Genomic DNA, 21,431 nt, shown 5'->3' on the forward strand with positions numbered 1-21,431 from the left:
CTGAAATAAACCTGTTTTGCAACGAGCTGCTTACATTTTATTTGCAATTCCGAAAAACATTTTTTGAATTGAATTTTACGTCAAAAATCCCTGTGTTAAGTAAATTCACCGTTCATATAAATAAATATTGAAATGTATAACTTTTCGATACGAGTGCTGAAAATTTCCACTTTTCAACACACATTTTAGTGCACTGTTGTTGAAAGGTACTAATTTACTATTCTGTTATTTTTGATAGGCCGTTTTGACGTTCGAGAATGACAAGAAAAATAAGTGGTTTCACGACGGAATTGCAAAAAAAATAATTTTAGTAGTTATTTAAATTATGAGGTGAAGAACCACGAAAAGTGTTTTTGGCATAAATAATAATATCTTGTAAAAGTTGTATAAATTTTGACAAATTTTTTTCTAAAATAACTAAAATCTATTTTCGTAGGAAAAAAAGTAACTTTGAATTTTAATTGTAATTCTCTGATCTAGATAGTGGATTTCTTCAATCAAAGACGACACCTTCGGTTTAGTAAAAATCATGTTTTATTTAATGTTTATAAAATATAACAATAGAAAATTTCGAAATTCACTTTCATAATAAGAAACGCTCTTTTTTCACTATAATAAAAATCACTTAGCTAGCTTACGTTTAAGTATCTTCTGTGTCTGTTTGTTTGTTTTAAAATATCTCTTACAGGCTACATGTTAGTCACATCATGTTTTATCCGTCTAAACTTGCGCGCTATTTTTCGACTTCTTCTTTTTTTGTTTTAGTTAAAATGGCAAAATAGTGTTTTTTGTTCTACTACGTGATTAATGCATAAACTGCTGCTGCTGCTTGCTACTACATGTAAACTACTGAGAATAGGGCTAAAATTACGAAGAGAATTAAAACAAAACAAAATTAAGAGATACGGGAAGAATATAGAAGGGGGTTGCTTGTTGCTATCTAGAGCTGCTGCGCGTTTGTCATCCACCACCGAAAGAAGGAAAGTTCATCAAAGTGTTTGTGCTACCTAGAGGAAAGTTTGTGCTCTCTTCGCGAAGCAGTTTGTAAAAATTCACGTTCGAGTTTGTTTCGTTAAATGTAAAGTTAAATATGCTTCCTCTCGCTCTATTTCTAGCTTGTGTGATGTTTTAAGAGTGTGTGTGTTTGTTTGTGTGTTTCGCTCGTTTGCTGCTACAGAATACGAAACACGGTTCTAGTAAAATTAATATTGCAATTACTTGTGGAACGCGTTGTTTTGCGTTCCCTTTAAAAAAAAAATCTATAAACTCTCTAAACGCTAAGTTGTTCCGCTCATCGACTAATTAAAACTGCAGGGGTTTTTTCTTCTTCTTCAAAGCACGACATTTTGGCCACTTAATAAACGGGTGAAGAGAAAAGTCATAATATGGCAATTCAAAGTGAGAAAAATCAGTTCGTGAACGAACGTGATTGTTGGATGTTAAATTTCGCCGATCAAACCCAGATCGGTGCTGGCAAGAGGTGGATTCTGCTGATCATATCACATTCTCTGTGTTACTTGTGCAAATCAATGTGCTCGCGCTTAAAATATTTGCGATTTTCTCGTCTTTTTTTCTTGTTTTCTCGCATGCGATTCACTTTAAATCTCTCAGGTACTTAACAATTAGTGTTGTTTGTTTGCTTGTCGCACTTTTTTTAACTCTCTTTAACTTTCTACTAAGTTACTATCAAATAAACGCTTCTCTTTTCTTAGTGTGCTATTTGTATTCTCAAGTATGGCAGTTTTATAAAAAAGGGTACTCTTAAAAGTAAGCACAACTAAACAACTAAAAAATATGCGCTCTTGAATTGTTATATATTTTTTTGTTTACGATAAAACAGTACGATTTATGTGGGCTTTTGTGTTTTAAGTTTGATACAAGTAGCATTAAAATGGAATGTAGTTGTTAAAAAAATGTTGTCATGGAATTGTAAAATGAGTTTCAAGCTTACGGTTCTAAGGGGGGAGGGGCTTTAAAAGTTACTTCACTTAGACTATTGTTACGTTTCGTCGTTATTGTTAATATTGCAACCGTTGGATGATCGCTAACAGCTATTAAAACTATTTTGTTGTACAAAATGTTTTTTTTTTCGTTTGTTTTAATCTTGTAGCGTTCTATTTGCGCTTGTTTTAAGTACGTTTGTCCGTGGAATGATTTTGAATCAAATGTAAAGTACACATTTTCAGTTGTTTAAAATCAAAGTAAGTTTACTAAGTTTTAATGCTTAACGCAAAAATTTTAAAAACTTCGAATGATGAAATCTTCAACAAAGCAGGCCCGGCCGCCGTCCCAATAGTTGAGCAAAATACGAATTCTGCGCTCAAGTTTTGCGGTGCGGTTGAATAATTTGAAATCTTGGCGCCAGAATACAGAAATACGTTTTGAGATCTTGATGTGGAATTCTAGCGTGCTTTGTCGATTGAACGTTTCAATACATAAATGCTGTCGAGAGTGCCGAGAGTCATGAAAAAAAACTCCCATTTCCACCTAGTTTGCAAAACCAATGAATCTCTTGCCGACGCGGAGGAGTTTTGAAAAAAGGTTGTTTAATCTGTGTTTCTATTTGTTTTGTGTGTTCTCGTGGGTCTACAAATAAATAAATAAATCTAACCAATCTAAACTAAAATCTTGTAATATCTTAACCGTTGCATGCTATTCATCTTGGCTACTCTCTCCCTCTCTCGTTCTGCCGCTAGTGTGAGTAGTACGTTTGCTTGATCTCCTCGCTCTCGCTCTTTTCGCTATATCAACAATTGTTTAAGCTTTACTTTATACACAAAATTAAAAACAAAACGTTTAAAATGTCTCTTTTAAGGCACTGTCGAGCAAAAGTGTAAAAATATCTGCTAAGGCTACTCTTAAAAATGTGCGTAAGAAAAATGTGGGTGTGTTTCTGTGTGTGAGCTGGTGTGTGTAAACTTAAAGACGAAAATCTATGCTCGGAAGAGGGGGACTCAGTGCGACGGTAGCTCCGTGAGCGTGATGTCGTACAGATCCTCTTCGTACTGCCGGACCTCGATGATGAATATGTCCTCGTTGCAGTAGTGTCTGATCATGTCGTCATCAATTCTCGCCGTAATCCTGGAAAAGAGGGAGAGAAGGGAAGAATGCTTAGTAAAAACTAATTTTACTTTGTTTTTAAAAAATATAATACTACAGAAAATTACTTCAATCTGTTACTCTACAAAAAACAACTCAAAAAGTAAATTAAAATATTTATATTCACTGTCAAATGATCTATTAGTAGTATATATCTAAACAAATGATATAACCATTAATATTATATTCTTTAAAATTTACAAATTGATCATAACCGTAAAAGCTAAACTAGATAAGTTACTAAACAGTTTCAGTTAGACTTATACAAATTTGCTGCAAAAATTTCAAATAAAATGGCTTATAAAAAAATAAGCCAAATTTTAAACTATCGAAACAAACTGCTATCAAACTATAACAATCATGCGGTGTTTGAAATTTAAAAGGACTAAAACTAACGAATATGGTTTCTTGGTGAATATTTTATTCCTGATTTTCTGGTATGTAGTCAAAAGTTGTATTCTAATTAAAAATGGAAAAAGGCCCAATTTCTAAATTCCGATTTAGCTAACTGGGTGAGTGTAAGCTGCTCAAAATTAAATACAAAACTAGAGTTTTTTTTAAAAGGTCCTATTGCTTTTTGGGTGTTTTAGAACCGCCTTGAGTCAGGGATATTCAAAAACACCCAAAAAGCAAAAAGTAAAAAAATTGTTTATAGGACCTTTTAAAAAAAAAACTCGAGAAAAGAACAAATTTGAAACTCATTTTTGACAAAACTGAATAATATTTGATAAAAAATATGCCATTTTGAATGAGAGCATAATAAAATTTAATGATTTCAACATGACTACATGAAATGTAATGCTTTTCAATAAACATACAAAGAAAATCATGATTCAAAGCAAAAAAAAAATAAGCAAGGAGTACTATTAAATCATCATTACATCATTACTACAGAGCGGATGCTCGCTAATTCGAACGTATTCGAATTTACAAGCACTCAAACGTCAAAAACAGTTGTCATTTCAAAGTGGTTTCAATCTTGATAGCTGTCAGTCGTTCCAATTAGCGAATTCGAATTCACCAATTCGAATGCAGTTCCATTCGAGTTAGCGAACTCGCTACGGTCTAAAATATGCAAAATATCAATGTATTTCTAAATATTTGTTTCCCTAAAGTTCACCATCTATTTCCGATCTGTAGTCCCAAAAATCAAAAATTGTAAAAGATTAAAAGACTGAATGTTTGGACACTTTGATTAAGAATGCGTACATAAACGTAAAACAATAAATTTAAATTCTAAACTGTTGACAATTGATTAAAAAAAAAAACAATAAAAAAACTATTTTTTGAGCAATTTTTTTTTAATATGACGAGAGCTGAAAATATCAAGTTTTTTGCAATTCTGGAAAAACTCATTACATTTATATTTTTCAGTGAAATGTTTGTTTTCCAGCCTGAATGTTATTTGCCGCTAACATAAGTGTCAAACTTCAGAACAAGTGCTGAAAAGTTGAACTTTTTAGCACTCAAATTTAGGGTAATGAAAAGTAAGCTAAATCGTCTTTCGAGAATGACAGGAAACGTAAGTATTTTCACAACGGAATTGCATAAAGATATTTTACAACACCTGTCTTTATTGTTTAAAATAGTTCATATTAATTTATTTACTGTTATTAATTAATCAGAAAGAGACATTAAATTAAAAAAAAAATTTCATATATTTTTATGCAATATTTCTATGAACATTGTATTTTTTCATTGCAAACATTGACATCAATAAAGAGCAATATTGAACTTGTTAATGCAAATTAACAAAATGCAATTTAAAACATAAAATCTTCAAAGAAAACTGAATACTGAAATTATTTTTTATGTCTTCTTGGTTAATTTGCTAAATGTTTTAAATTTACTTAAATTGTCATTGTTTCTAATGTATGAAAATTTATAAACTTTAATGCAAATTTTTTATTAATTATAAATATTCACAAAACTCAATTCTTCTTTTAAAAAAACCCCAAAATTGTTATTTAAAATCTAAATTAAATCAGTTTCAAATTTGAACAAGAATATTTCTATTCGAATTTCTATAAGAGCCACCCTAGTTAACCTCATTTCCCTCCATCTACCCACACAGCTGTTCGGCGTGACACATTTCGGGTGTGGGTTTGGGTGATAAAAGCTCTTGCGCTGGCGCCAAACCGGTAGCATACTTTTAGGCGATTTTCGGCGGCGTTTTATTTTTTTTCGGGGAAAGCATCTTTTGTCGGAGTGCAGCGAAAGCGTGTCTTTTGTTAGGAGCTTTTTGAAGCGTTGACCGTTTTTTTCGTGGTGACCCGATTAGTGTGGGTTAGGGTGGGAAAATAACAAATTTTGTTAGTACCAAGCGGCGGCTACAACTAACACAGAGATGAGGTGTGATGGATGAATCAATTTTGGGTACGGATTTTTTTGTTTACATTTTCGGCTTCTTTTTTATGGTTTGTGACTCAAGGCTTTTTTTGAAAAAGTAAGGATAGAGACAGAGAGATAGAAATCTACGAAGAGCTACGTTCTCGATATTTCATTGAGAGGAAAGAACAGATTTTGTTTTGTTTGAGAAATGAAGAAAACTTAAAACTTACCCTTTCTTATTTTTGCGATAAATATTATTAATTCTCGACGTTGAAATTTTGAATTTATTCTCAATCTGGAAGAGCAATAGAAGAAAAACACACAACTGTAGGGACGGATTTGATTTTTCTCTTTTTTTAAATATCGAGGTTGCTCTAAGAAAAACAAAATACTTTTTCGTCTTTCAGGGAGGGGAGACTAAAATTTGGAAAACTCTGTGCCAATAATCAACCTTCCGCGTTCGTTCTCTGTTTGTTGCATGTTGGGTTTTTTGGGAGGGAAGAAGATTTCCTATTTTCGGCGGAAATCAACAACTTGAACACACTTTTTAGAGGCAAGAAACTCGTTTCGTAACTAAATTTTATTTCTATTTCTCATTTCTGAAGATTTTCTTTAAGATTTCGTCAAAACCAAACATACTAATTTCAGAATGTGTTCTTTTCACTCTTGTTGCGTTTCCAGCTTCAACATTAGGTGGATTATTTATACAATGTTTGTTAATTAATGGTTTGACATTTGTTACAACAAAGTCGAATACATCTTCATTTCAAGTCACTAAGTTTTAGCAAAACCGAACCTACTCATAAACTGTCAGATTTGGGGAAATTTCACTCAAATTTTGTTAAGTTGTGAGTGCAATTCACTCAAATCTGACAGTTGCTCCAGGTACTCATTTCTGAGTAGGTCAAACATGGTTTGTCAAAGTTGGGGAGCGTTCTTTTATTACGTAACGCAAAATTTGGGATTTTTGACCCCCCTCCCCCCCCCTTTGTAACAAATCGTAACAGATGAGCAATCCCCCCTACCCCCTGTAACGCGTAACGCAAGGTCTTTTGCAAATTTTTATGAGTGCTTATATGAAAATTTTGCGTTACGTAACAGAATTTTTCAGCACACCCCCCCTCCCCCAATTTTCGTAACATTTCGTAACAGACACCGACACCCCCTCCCCCCCCTAACTGCGTTACGTAATAAAAGAACGCTCCCTTGGTTGATGAACTTTTCATAACTAACCTTCCAAATGCTGAAGATGGGAGTGCGAACTCAGTTTTGAGTGAATTTCCCTTGGGTAAAATTTTCACGAGTGAATTGAAATGAATTCAAAACTCTATTAAGATACATTTTACTCAGAACTGCATGAATTGCTAGAAATTTAAGTTAAATTCAATCAAACTTCATCATATTCACCCAAAACAGGGTGAAAAAAAACCTTTAAAAAATCATTTTGATTTATATTCTCTCAGATTCTTTAATGGCAAACTAACTCAAGAATGAGTTTAAGAAGATATCATTTTATTCTTTCCTTGGCGAATTTGTGAAAAAAAACTAGCGTTTTGTTGTAATTTTTAAAGTCTTTATGAATTTCTATTCGAAAACTGTTAAATTTTAGAAAATGAAGTATCACAATGAAAAATCTATTTTTATCTGACACTTGCTAGCAATTTGACAGCTTTGGGCAAAAATAATGACAAAACTGTAGTCATTCCTAACAATTGCACTCAATTTATCAACAGCAAAACAAAAGTAGCCAAATTGAAATTTCAACCTTTTTAGAGTGATTTTCAATTCAAAACGCGTAAAACGTTTACAAAATTGCGTTACTTTTCGTTTACAGTGCAAATTTTGACAGTTGGCTAAATTTGCCGTGCGAGGGGCACGACACTTATTTCCAAACTAAATTCGACCAAGATAATTACAAAAAGATGGGAATCTCAACGTCAAATGTCAACGAGTTTCTTGCGCCTCTCGCCGCCATCAGGACGTCACGCGCGCTCTCTCGCGGGCTAACACCAATCAATAAAACCGCAACTTATTTCATTTAGAGGAGGGGGAAGTAAGACAACCAATCGATATATGACAGATGAATGATGTTAATAACCTAGCTTCCGGGAGTTTTTTTTGTTTGTTTTTTTTGTTGTTTCGCAGCTGGAATCCAGCTTGGCGCGGGCATATTTTTGTGTTTGGTGAGAGATTAAGTCACATTGGTTTTAATTAGCATACACCCGAAAAAAAAACATAAGCGCATTCATATTTCCTAGGGACCTTGGGTCGAGGGGTGGGACACAGTGTCTAGAGGCCACGCGGCTTCGGGGTCCTTTGTTTTAACGCGTGGTTAAGCCCCAACAAGGTGTGTGTGTGCGTGTGAGTGTGTTTGTGCGTGTGGGGAATTAGTTGGACTTTGACGGACGGGACCAATGCGGGTCAGGACTTTGGATATGTCTGTTTTTTTTTGAGGTTATGGGACTGCCCCGCGCAGGCAGGTCTAGCGTGTGCGTGTGGTTGTGTGTGACTTAATTAAAATATTAAACAGTAACATAAAGCGGATTAATTAAAAATTGGTTATTGGCGCAAATATTTCCGAATTTTAACCCCGTTTGTCAATTTCTCTTCGCACAGATTTGAAGTGTCCAGCGGACGCGCAACTCTGACAGCTGTCAGTGTTGGCGGTTGCGTATTGAGTGTCGTTCGCTGGACGCTTTCCTTTTTTAATCCAATCACGTTTTTGAGGTTATGCTCGGCTCAACCCTTGTGGCAGGATTCAGCAGGTGTGTTTGTGTGCAAGAGTTTGAGTGATTTTTGTTTTGGTTTTGGAGTGAAATCCGGAAAAGTATTTTGAGTTTCCAGGGCGTTTTATCTGGGTTTGGAGGAGGATGGATCGGACAAATGTCAAACTTACGGCGTTCAAAAGTCCAACCGTCGTCGGTGGGACCACGTGCAGCGGGGTGTAGATGTCCTCGTTGTCCTGCCGGACGTACAGCATGACGCGCTCGTTCAACGGGGGCGTCATCCGCTGGCGCTTGATCTGCGGCCCAAACTCGGACATGTTCCCGACCAGGGAGCCGTCCATGATGATGCTGGGATCCTTCTTGTCACTAGATTAACGAAAACAAATGAGAAAAAAAAGAAGAAAAAAACAAACTTTTAGCTCGTGAAGTTCCGCTAGACTCCTCCAGAGATGGGAGCCCTTAAACTGGAATGTCATCCGACTTTGCACACTCACGTGTTAACGTCCGGCGGGAAGTGGTTGTGGAACTTGAGGGTGGGCGTCGTGGGCTTGTTGGCGTGCAGCAGGAACGGCGACTTGACGTTGTCGGACGCGCCGGACAGCGAGTCGCCGTCGTGGCCGTAGAACTGCAGGTCCATTGAAGTAAGCTGGAGGAAGAAATTGTTAGACATCAGCTTCTCCCGAAGGCATTGATGGCACTCACCTTCTCGATGTCCTCGGACGGGGAGAACAGCACCGGCGGCTTCATCAGGTCACTCATCTGGTAGAACTCGGACCGGTCCACGACCGGGTGGTACAGCTCGTCGAGCTTTTTCCGGCCGGTGGCGGTCATCTTGCGCTTCGCGGCCCGCCGCTCCTCGTCGCGTGTCTTGCGTTCAGCACCCTGGAAGATAGAAAAATACGTGAATTGTGAGATACCTGATGCGCTAGCGATTGTTTGGAACGCTACAAATGTCTATTGAACGCCAGAAATACTTTGTTCTTGTTCTAAAACGTAATTCTTGATGCAAGGAAGCAAACAACCCAAGTTATGGAAAGAATCTTTTAAAAACTTATTGTAATAGCGACTGTTTTGAACACTACAAATGTTTGTAAATTTCAAAACAGAAAAAAATGTACCAGAAGCTCACATTTGTTAGCGATTGTTTTGTTTAGAACGCTACAAATGTCTGCTTAAAAGGTTCAAGTCGAAAATATGGATCAAAATGAACGACTTGGAGCACCACAAATGTTCTTGAAACTTCAAGAATATTGACGAAGTCTTCAAGACCAATGGCAGGAAAACAGATAGCCAATCGATATAATCTTTTAAAAACATCAGAAGCAAATGCAAAATAAAGATAGAGTTATAATGACAGGTAGAAACAATGATCCAAGAAGTTCCGTTATGATATCGATTGGTCAGAACGCTACAATTGTTTTCTGAAAATGTGCATTTTCGTTGAAGCCTTTATTTTTGTGGATGGAAAAAGAACAGTCTGAATGACAAAACCTAGTTAATTTGTTGGAAAATCTCTTTCGTTAATGATTTGTAGGAGCAGTACAAATGTCTTCTATAACAATCAAGGAATCTTGCCGAAAACGGATTAAGATATCAAGACCAGTTGTAACAAAAAAGTCATTAAGAAACAGTCTAACAGATGAAAAAGTGCAAAGAAAAAAGGTTTATCAAAACAAGTTTTTCAAAACAATCGTTTAGAGCGCTACAAATGTTGTTTTGAAAACACAAATATCCTGAAAAATTGCTAATTTGGTACACGGCGTGTTTTCTAGAACAAACTTTTCAAGAAAAAATAGTCATCGCTACTTTTAAATGTGTCTTATAGGAAATTTTCTCAGCTTTTCAATGCTTCTAAGAGCGAAATGTTTCATCGGGAAATTTCTGAGATATCTCTATTTTAAGTATTTTGGTTTTAAATTCCTTTAATATTTATTGGAAATTATATACTACCAGCTCAGAAAACTTATCAAATGATGTGTTTCCTGTTTCATTTACTCATCAAAATGTGCAAAATAAGACAAGAAACAACTTTGTAGAAGGTTGCAAACCGCTAAACATTTTGAAAATTATGTTTTAGCCGAATTTTTGAACATGTGGGATTTATTCAGAAATTAAAATCAAAAAACATTGTAAACATATATTTTTTACAAGAATTATTAGATTATTGCATATTTTTTGTGTACAAATATCACGTGTCTGCTAGCTTGTTCAACCGAAACTTTGGCAGGTTTGTGATTGTTAATGATATTATTGAATTTTAATGAATGAATTTGATATTTTCTTAAGCAAACATTAACCAGGAACATAAATACAAATATGATTTAAAATCGAAAATGTATTACATATTACTGTTGCAAGCTTCAAAAGTCATATTTTCATGAGTATAAAATAAAGATAAAATTTTATAAAATGTTTTCTGTTGAAAATGCACTTAAAAGTAGCATGAAAACTCGAGTCTTCCAATTCAGAATGCTGAAAACACCGTCACAAACTTTTTTTTAAATATTATTTTAACAAAAAAATCGAAAGAAACTTTTTTCGAAACTATTTGAACAAAAATCATTTTTTTTTAAGATGAGATTGATGATGAGAGTCTTATAAACTTATAAAATATTGGTAAATCCTTGATTATTTAAAACAAAAAAAACTAAAACAATCATTTCATACTAATGAAAAATATTTCTCCTACAGCTTGCAACGGTAGTTTGCAGTTTAATTTCGAGTATTAAACATGTTTTGTATCTATGCAACTGGTTAATGTTTGAGTAAGGAAATATGATATTTATTCATAAAAATCTTGTAATACCCTACACCCAAAACTGGCAGCGCTAGTCCGAGAGAGTGATGGTCTCGAATCGAGAGAATAGTGGTACCATTCACGGACGCAGAGAACACAGCTCGAGATGGGCGATAGAACTGTTCTCTCAAGGTTCATTTGCAAAAAAAGTTCATCCGTCAAACAAAAAACCAAAAGTGTCGACAACGGGAATCGAACCAGAGACCTTTGACAAACCGTTCCAATGACTTAGCTGCCTCGGCCACCACAGTTTGGTGACCAAGGAGAAGTCAGAAGTCGATGTATGACACTTGTTGGAGATTTATTGATTCAACTAACGAATGAACTCATTTGTTATGATGGTGTGAGTTGGTACCATTATTCTATCGATTTTGGCACTGAGCTCCTCAATAAATTTTGAGAGAACGATTATCTCGACTCTGAATTTTGGGTGTATCAATCTCAAACCTGAAAAATGTCGATTGTAGTAGCTAATTCCAAGCTGAATCAGAGCAGACCGGTGTTATTTGTACACAACAATGTGTGTGTGTGTGTGGTCCAATCCAATACCCGCTGGCCGGCAGCGAAATTATGGGAAAGGATAGTTTGTATCAGACTTGGGTTATGCTGATACAACATATCTCAGTCCCGGGTATTAGGTGGTGACAGCCCTCGCGCTGCTTCCAATGACCCATTTCAGAATGGCAGAGATCCTAGCGGCCCAATTCCGAGGTCATTGGGCATTGTCTGGCCCCGCCTAAACATAGAGCGAGAACCAGACGGGTCCTCGAACTATCTTTAAACTTCCAATCCCATCAGGCAAAACAGGGATCAGCGCGTATATAATGGTTAATAAATGGCATTTGTATAACACTTTTTTCCATCCTCCGACGAAGCTCGCACACAAACAGGCCCCGACGCCCGACCAACTCGTCGGATTTTTCTTCTTTTTTCACTTTTTTTTCCGCAAGAGGATGCGCAGGTTTGCTCCTGTCATCCTCCGACGAAGCTCGCACAGACACTGGCCCCGACGCCCGACCATTTGTCGGATTTTTCTTCTTTTTTTCACTTTTTTTTTTCGCAAGAGGATGCGCAGGTTTGCTCCTGTCATCCTCCGACGAAGCTCGCACAGACACTGGCCCCGACGCCCGACCAACTCGTCGGATTTTTCTTCTTTTTTCACTTTTTTTTTTTTCGCAAGAGGATGCGCAGGTTTGCTCCTGTCATCCTCCGACGAAGCTCGCACAGACACTGGCCCCGACGCCCGACCAACTCGTCGGATTTTTCTTCTTTTTTTCACTTTTTTTTTTCGCAAGAGGATGCGCAGGTTTGCTCCTGTCATCCTCCGACGAAGCTCGCACAGACACTCTATTTGTACACAACAATTATGTAATAATCTATTTGTTCTTGTGAAAATAAGATTTTAATGCGGTTTCATGATTTTAATTTCTGAATAAATCCCACATATTCAAAAATTCGGTTAAAACTTAATTTTCAAAATGTTTAGCGGTTTGCAACCTTCAAAGTTGTTTCTTGTCTTATTTTGCACTTTTTAATGAGTAAATGACACATGAAACACATCATTTGACAAGTTTCCTGGACTGTTATTTAAAAGTTTCCAATAAATGATTAAGGATTTTAAAACAAATAACTTAAAATAGAGATATCTCAGAAATTTCCCGATGAAACATTTCGCTCTTAGAAGCATTGGATAGCTGACAAAATTTCCTATAAGACACATTTGAAAGTAGCGATGACTATTTTTTCTCCTTAAGGTTGCCCAGAAAACACGCAGTGTGGTACTAACGTGCTCAATTTCAAATGTAAACAAAGCAAAACAAAGTGAAAGTCAAATTCACTAGCGACGGTTTGGAACATTATAAATGTCCGATGAGTTATTCTATAAAATGTTTAAGCGTCGCTACAACAACACTGCCTCTTAAATTAAAATGTAAACAAAGCCGCGCTGACACGTTTTGACGCGGACGCAACCAGCGGCGACAGAGCGGGTACGAGTGTCGTCGCGCTACGCCCTTTCGAAAGTGCGTGACACTTGACGAGCAGCCGCTACTGTGATGTGTGACAGTGACAGCTGATTGTTGCTGCGTTCGGAGTGAGATGTGACCTTCGTTTTTTGACAGCGGTGCGTGTCGCACGCGGTTTTGAGGTTCGAAAACCGAAATCGAATTTGATAGAAATTACCGCAAAAGGGGTTACATTGTAGAAGACGGGGTAGCCTGCGGCTACCAGAATTACAACACCGCCCATTCATCAAGGGCACTCTGCTCTGCGAGAAGAGAGCGTGCATAATTTATGATTATATTTATTTCCAGCGCCCCGGCAATAAACCGTGCACCATTCATTTGGGTTGGCGCGAGACTAGGATCAATTGCAATATCTCCGGTACTGACGGAGCCAATTTCATTCATGGGCCCTAGTTTGCTGGACCCGGTTTTGCGCGTTTATCTCATTCATCCACGCTGGTCGAGGAGCTTCCTTCTGGGCAATTTGCACTCCCCGTGTGTTGTGGCTAGAACCTACGCGGCGCGTGACACGCTATCGGTATCATTTCGCGTGTATGTTTGGACGTCCGGTCCCGTTAGAATCCCCGGACGGGGGATTTTGACAGCGCGGCCTCTTGCGGGGTTGAAATTAGCCCTTCCCAGGGCGTCCCTGATTGATGCGTGTACAAAGTGACTGACATCTAGCGGTCACTAGAGGTAACACATTGTATGATCCTCGGCCGCAGGGTTGGATCGTTCGATTAATTCCTTTCTTCCGCAATAAACCGATCATCATGGTTAAGAGTGGGGAGATCATCAGCAGGGACCCCCTTAGGGTTGCACCGGGGCATCAGCCGCGATCAACGGCGCACGGTTTATGATTATTATCATTTCATTACCCGGAGAATAGTTACACGTGGTCATCAGGAAAGGGTAGCTAAAATCAACAGTCAGATTTGCCGGAAGGTGGCAGTGCGCGCAGCGCAGAGAAACGCCAAATGAAAAGGAGGTTACAAATGGACTTATAAAATTTAATATTCCTCGCGCTCTCTCTCTGTTCGGCTGAGCACCGTTTGTTCTTTGATGCAGCGGACGGGGGGTAGTGCAATAAAACCGCCGCAACAGTTGCAACAACGCCGGACAGTGCTTAAATTGCAAATTACAGCATAAAATATGGGATTGAGACAGGACAGTAGCGGCGCGGCGGCGCTGCCGTCGCTGAAGGGGGGATCATACGGTCGTTAACGCATCTCTCTGGGGCGAGATTTCTCCGACGAGGGGTACTTTGGCGTTTTATAGTTTTCAATTTCGATTAAGAGTGTGTGTCCGGACTCTTCCTCTTCCCAATTCCAGCGGGGTAGGCACGACACTTGATAAACGTGCAGATAAAATTCCCGTTAAAGACGTCGTAAAACTACGCGCGCGGACACCGATTTTTTCCCCGAGACATTCCCGTCCGAGGTGTAGCAGGTCCTCTTCACGAGTCTGCCACTTGTTGTCCCGCGGGGTGTCCGCCGCCGTGTATCGCGCGCGGGAATCTTTGAAATTTTGAATAATTAGATATTTGGTCGCATTTCTCGGTTCCCCCCTCGGCAGCTCTACGCTGATGGACATAAATTTACACCCCATATTTTGCGCGCCACTCCAAGCCGGTCGTCCCCGCCCTCCCTGCGGCGGCAAATGTCATTCCACCTGTTGCGCGGCGTGACGACGGCTAGAGTGTGTGTCGTGAGCCACTTTTTATGTTTATATAATATGCTTAAGCTCTGATTGTTCAATTTATGGACCGCCCCTCTGTGACTGGTGCGGTTATCAGTGTCTCATTATCTAACGCGGGCGAGTTAGTGATGTGGGGAGGGACCCCGAAAAATACGCGCAAGCGCATTAATCATGCTAATATGAACTCATGGTTGGTGGCGCGTTTGGGATCAGGGTGACCGCGGATGACAAGACCTTCGAACGTCCTGTTGTCAATCAACGGGCTCACGCAACCACGAAACGTCAAATCAGCGTGATCGTGCTATCTTGTGCAGCTTCCAATGCCTCATCTTTTGAACTTCACAGATTTCCAAAAATCGATTTCAATCCTGAGATATTTAACAAAACAAGTGCGACAACTGGCCAAAAGAGATTTCAGGTAAGAACAGATTTGACACACGTACATGCCCGACTACTGTAAACATTTTCTAATATAAATCGGGACTCCGGCAACCAAATTCAACCAAACTTCGGGACAATGCACAGAACGGTCAGCCAAACAAAGTGTGTTTGTTATTGTTTACATTGCGTGCTCTTGTTTTTGTTTATCCAAGGTCAACCATAAAAACGTGTTGTTCTCGGGACGTCAAAAAGCGACGAGCGACCAAGGTTTATGTAGATCAGATAAGGTAAGGCGGAATTTCCTCCTGTCAAAAAATAGTTAACAGAAAAATCAGATTTTTATAGGAGATTTCCAGAAAAGAGAATATTTGACAATTCTAGGGGTAAATTTAAACGAATGTTTTTCTGTAGGAATTTTTTGCACGCCAAACTGAACCGATCACGATCACATCGAGCTGTCACATTGTCCAAGATGATGTGAAATTGGTGGTCACGGTGGCACAAAATTTAGCACACCACTGTTCTAAAGAAAAGCGCTCCAGCTGTCAAATATCAACGTTTTCGTCGATCAGGTATCGTTACAAACCTGTTTCGACGCGTGATGCGTTACGCGCGGTACCGTAACCTCACGATCCGGCGCAGCTTCCATTCACAAATCATGCGCGGGATCGCGCAATCATGCTCCCGCAGAAGCGCGCAGTCCTTTTGCTGCGCGCCCAACATCCCGGCGGTCCGCGTCCAATTTCCGCGCTCTCTTCTTTTCGTTGTTATGAATAATGGGATTTTAATAAACATTTACGGTACATTTTCTGCAGCGGTCGGGTTGATGCGACCCCGCAACGGGGGCCCATAAACATTAAGGGCGTCCCTTGGACGGTTTGCGTTGTTTCTCGTGTTCCGACTGTGATGTGCGCTGCGCGGCCGCGCTTCCCTTTTGGCGTACATTTTTGCGCTTAATGCGAGACATGTAACATTGCATACATATGCATGCACGCAATTATTGGCAAACATGAGAATTATGTTGTCTTACATTCATCATAATCATCTTCCTCTTTATTTTTGCGGCGATGCGGCGCAGAGGCTTCCTGAACAATCGCGAAAACTTGCGCGTTCGGTTGCGCTAGCGATGTACAAGCCACGCTTCTTTTGTTGTTGTTATTGTCCCTAGTTAGCCTTGGCTTTTTCGGAACTTTTTCGTGAGAAAGGCGTTAGGAAAAGGTTAATACCTACACCTTCCTTGGTCCGACAATGACATTTCGCGACGAGGGGCTTTAGTTTGGCGTTAGTACACGATCGCACGATCGCATTCCAGGGAGCTGACAGTGCTGTCAGTTGGGCGCAACTGACAGCTCCTAGCGTCCTAGTGACAAGCGATCGCGGGGATTGGCTTCCGCGGAGATTGCTCGTCGCGATGACGAGCGCGCGCGGACAAATTTGCATAAATTAATGGTAAATTTTTATGCAAAATCACAGTGATCGTTTTTTACAAAGCGTTACGATCCGTCTCCAACCGCGACGTGATTCAGCGTCCGCCAATATGTACACATAAAACAATATTTATTAGTTTTAATTACTGCCACGCGGGTTCTGTACAACCCCGGGAAACCCCCACCCCGCGAGTACTCTGCAAAATCATTTAATTGAGCCATTTATTTATTAATTATTCATTTTTATCGTTTTATCATCGCGCGCGCAAACGTCAAACCGAGCGGCCGCGCCGCCGCCATCTTTGTTTTGATGGCGCTCGCGAGAGTGAGCCCCGGATTAAATTGCATAAAATTTCCTATCAAACTTTTTTGCTCTCTGCGCGTCGTCTGTCGCGCATCACACGGTTGTGTCAGCGGAGAGGTGAGGGGCGCGACGCAAAAACATGACTTGTCGATATCTGGACCTCGTACCGGCACTTGCGCGACGCGTAACAATTTTTCAATAAATTTTATTGAAGCGATAATGACTGCCAAGTCATTGCGCTGGCCAAGTTCTGAAAAGGAAGCAGGTCTCCTGAGGTCTGTGTGTGTGTTAAGTCGTCGTCGTCGTCGTCGTCCACAAGAGTGATAGATGGGAAGGCTTAACGGCGCGACCGTACTGGTTCGCGTATCGTTTTTATTTTTTTTCTGTGTTTTCATTTTCGCTAATTAGCTCTTGATTCGACGGCGACGACTTCCGTTCTGTTGAAAAGTTGTCCAAGCCTCGGTGCGGTGTAGAGAGCGTAACGACACTTATCACGTTAGCTGTACGGTGTACAAAGTGGCGGTTATCTTGAGCTGGTTGTTTTTTATACGCTGCCGTACTTTTCTAGTAAATTTTATACTTTAGCGGTGGCAGACACTATCGCTAGACGCGATTGGCCTATTTTAAATAGGTAGTGATGTCGTTCAAAGTTGGTTGCATTCGCTTGAATTTCTGTTTGAATTTTCTTTGAACTGCGTACTGGACTTTACGCTCGCGGATCTTCAGTCGCAGGGGTGGGAACGAAACAGCCCAGTTTAATTTTTTTATTAGGTCCTTTTCAGTACTACACCTGATTAGGACAAGAGGATTATGTAAAAAGAAGATTAACAATTCCGCATAACTTATTTCAAGATTCAAGTTGAAATTTGAAGAAAACATGTGTTGTATCAGCTTTCGACGAGAAGCCGATTAATGGAATCATTTTATGAACGATAAAGGGAGCGTTATTTTATTACGTAACGCCAAAAATCGGATTTTAAGACCCCTCGTAATTTTTGTATGGAGGCCTTTGACAATACAAGAATGCTCCCAAACTAGTTTTTTTTTAGCTCCAAAACACTTTTTCATTTGAAAAACTTGTTTTATTATAAAATTGTCTTTGCCTGATTTGTGTTCACCAATATCAGTATCTTGGGTTTGTTTATCTTTTACTCTTTGGTCTGACAGGGGGATTGGCAGCCACACCCCTTTTGGTCTGACAGATTCACACTCTCCCTTGACGTTCTTCGATAGATTTTTGATTTGTCTTCTTTAGTGAACAAGTCGTCGTAAACGTGATTTATTGACGCAAGTGCATTTTTTTTTGCCAAATTGAGCTAAGAATGTCATTTTGTGCAGCGCTCAACGCTTCGGCTTTCGACCTTCACAGAACCCCAAAACTTGGTTACAATGTCGAGATATGCAACCAAACTCCGTCCATTGTTGGCACTCTTCATATGAAGAAGTTTCGATCTGATCGTGCTTTATTGACACACCCTGAAAATTGGTGCAAGTGCGACGACTGGGAATTTAGTCAGAAGCAGTTTGACACACCAACATGCCCGACTACTGTGAACATTTTTAATCATTACTCGGGACTCCGGCAACCAAATTTAACCAAACTTCGGGACAATGCTTAAAACGGTCAGCCAAGCAAAACGTGTTTGTTTTTGTTTACATTGCGTATGCGTTTTTGCCTCGGTACGTCAAAATGCGACATACAACAAGATAGTACTCTCACGAAGTGATGATGTGTCAAGACTCAAAATAGTTTAATGTCAGTAAAAGGTTCTTCAATCTAAAGTTTGGACACGATTCCCGGAACTACATTTTGACAAAGATCTTTGTCCTACAGGCTCTATTTGCGGTGTAATTTCAGGTTATCACTAAGCGAAAGCATTAGGCTAGACCATACGAATTTGAGCAAACTTCATGATTTTTGATGCCAAGTATGAAACGTGACAGTTGGACTGGTTCGGTCACAACCCTCTGGGTTGTTCCGACATGGGGATACTCGAAGAACCATACGATTTTGAGCAATATGGGTATGGAACTTCGTGTTTTTTATGTCAAATACGAAAATTGTGAGTTGGACCAGATTGACCATAACCCGGTGCCTTACAGGTTGTTTCGTCGAAGGGACAATTGAAAAAACGCACTAGTTCGAGCAAAATGGGTATCAAACTTCATGATATTCGATGACTAGTATGAACCTGGATAACCAAACGTCCTCTAAGATGCTCCTACGAAGATTCACCTGAACCAGCTCATAAAACGACAATTTTGAAGAAAAACATGCGAGATAAAAACATAAATTCCAAAATTGATTTGTCCAAGCCGTTCAACAGCAGCATCATTAGCACTTCATTCCAAGCCGTCCACAACCTCGCTGGCCGTTCGCAAACGCCCTCGGGGCGCGCGCAACTCCGCAGAGACCTCGCAGCCCGATTAGGAAATGTGCGAAAAAACCACGACAACCAACACAATCTGCATGGGAGTTGATGCTGCAGCTGCAGCGCATCGCACTAGGTCGAAATGGGCAGAACCGTTAGTTACATTTTAATAGCGAGCGAGCGGAGATGTTGATGACTTGGGCTGATGAGCAAAAAGGTGAACGCATCAACGCGGAATAAGGAATGATCTAATTATGGGTCGAGGCGCGCACGCGGATTATACATGGCGATGTGACATGGACTGAGAGAAGGGGGGGAGGTAAAATTGCAATAAATTCCTTGCGAGTGCAGTTTAGGGGGCGGGGTGGGGGGACCTCTGTCAAATTCTTTACGACGATCTCGGCGAGAGCAACGGGTGATCAACGGGTACGTCCAGAGGTCCGGACAACTCAGCAGAAGTAGCAGGCGAATCCGAATGGATGAAGTTATAATATTAAAACTGTTTTTATAACTTTAAAATGCGATAAAAAGTAATTATTATGGACGGGGATAGCGGAAGGCTTGCAATTTACATAAATAGGCTGACGCGCGAGGACAGTCCGGACGATCCTGGAGACTTCGCTTCGCGTGGGCGCGATGGGATCGCTTGATCGCGCACCATGCCGTGATCCCACAGGAGGTGCTAATAGTTACGACCACTAATAAGCCATTCGTTCCCGGCCTCATTGTTTAATCCCGCTAGAAGCCGCGCTCCGGTAGTTTACGATCGCGGACTCCACGTCGCGTTTGGCGCAAGTGTTCAAAACGATCTTCAAACTTTGCAATTATCATAAATATCCGCTCCGCTTCAACGAAATACGCACACCGCGGCCATTTATTATAAATTATCGATATCTCGCCTGGACTCTCGCTATTGTGACGGAACGATTGATCACGGAGCCCGCAGAGCCGTGTGTTTGTTTTAACCGCGATCATCATCACCAGCGGCGGCCGCAGGTCCATCATCTGCGGATCAACATTTTCCTGGAACCTCGGACGCCGCGGACACAATGTGGCCATTATAGGGAAAAATAGCGAAACCGCGCGCAGCGCATAATGGCGTCGGAATTTATTGTTCTACACACGGTTGAACCCTTTTCTTCTCAAATCTACACATTCATCACACGCGGGTTGATCCGGGCCTTCGCCCGGTCCAAGTCCGGCGGGCCGCACAATCGCGAGGGGTCTCTCTTTAATAGATTTATAATGATTATTTATAAAGAAAGGTAGTGTGGTGAGGCTGGAGTGGTGAAGGGGGAGCCCAACTGACTCCCAATAAATCTCTGGAAGCTTTATGTTTTATGACCGAGCCACGTAGGCTACGTGGTAACGCTTCCGCCTCGTAAGCGGTAGATCGGGGTTCAAATCCCGGCTCGGACCAACACAACTGGTGATCTTTTCCCTTCTGGATTCGATTGCTTAGTAAAGGGAAGGTAGTGTATCGTCACAAACTGGACCTTATCACGACACCTTAGGGAGGCGACCTATGGAATGTTAACATTAACCTTAACATGTTAACATTAAGTTGAGAATGAAACTGCCACTGAATCCGCTTTGTAAATGCCGGCCCCGATACTCTTCAAGGGTGTTCCCCTCAGGAACTGGGAAAGATTTACTTTTTACTTTACTTTATGTTTTATGGGTGTACAGATAAATATCTTAATTCAAAACCGCGAGCGCGAGCGAGTGTGTGTGTGGTTGGCGGCTAGGACTTGCTGGATATATCTGACGGGCCAGCGGACAACGGTTTGCTAAAGTTTTGCAGGTTAGGTTTGCGGTTGTAAAACCGTGGAATCGGTTTGGATGTCACTTTGCTTACTCAGTTCTAAAATTCAGCGCTATCATAGACTTCTTTAACGCAAATTAAAAATTGATAAAAACATACAAATTAATTTTAAAAACATTTAAAATCCCACATTTAAAAGATAGCTAACTTAGAGCAGAGCCATCTGTTGGTTTTGGATTGTAACTGCTGCAATTTAACACGACAATTTCATTTTGAGTAAACGAATCACGAATTTTGTTTGTCTTATTTTTGATTGTCAAATTATTCTAATATCTAATTCCAAGATGGCGGTCAAAATGGCCGTGATGAAGTACTAGGAAAATGCATTTGATATTTCAATAGGTAATCAACCTTTGAAATCCGACTAAAATTGGGTCAAAGAATTTAAATTAAAAGTTGAAATAAGAATATAAAAAATACGATTTTTCATAATTCGATTATCCGAAGTATCAAACAAACCTTCGGATA

General features: G+C 39.9%; 1 protein-coding gene across 3 annotated transcripts in view; it reads right to left on the minus strand.

The window, feature by feature from the left end:
* Window positions 1-516: 516 nt before the first annotated feature.
* Window positions 517-21,431, minus strand: part of LOC6036201 (protein grainyhead) — a 318,505-nt gene continuing 297,590 nt past the window's right edge. For 2 of the 3 annotated variants that reach the window (XM_038264090.1, XM_038264089.1), the window contains 5 exons: window positions 8,859-9,038; window positions 8,651-8,802; window positions 8,327-8,522; window positions 5,661-5,725; window positions 517-3,081 (listed from right to left, as the gene is read on the minus strand). In XM_038264090.1, coding sequence (XP_038120018.1) covers window positions 2,955-3,081; window positions 5,661-5,725; window positions 8,327-8,522; window positions 8,651-8,802; window positions 8,859-9,038 — 720 coding nt within the window. In that variant the 3' untranslated portion in view covers window positions 517-2,954. The remainder of the gene's footprint in view (window positions 3,082-5,660; window positions 5,726-8,326; window positions 8,523-8,650; window positions 8,803-8,858; window positions 9,039-21,431) is intronic. The other variant, XM_038264091.1, reaches the window with a different exon arrangement.

Source organism: Culex quinquefasciatus, chromosome 3, assembly GCF_015732765.1.
Source record: "Culex quinquefasciatus strain JHB chromosome 3, VPISU_Cqui_1.0_pri_paternal, whole genome shotgun sequence".
NCBI lineage: Eukaryota > Metazoa > Arthropoda > Insecta > Diptera > Culicidae > Culex > Culex quinquefasciatus.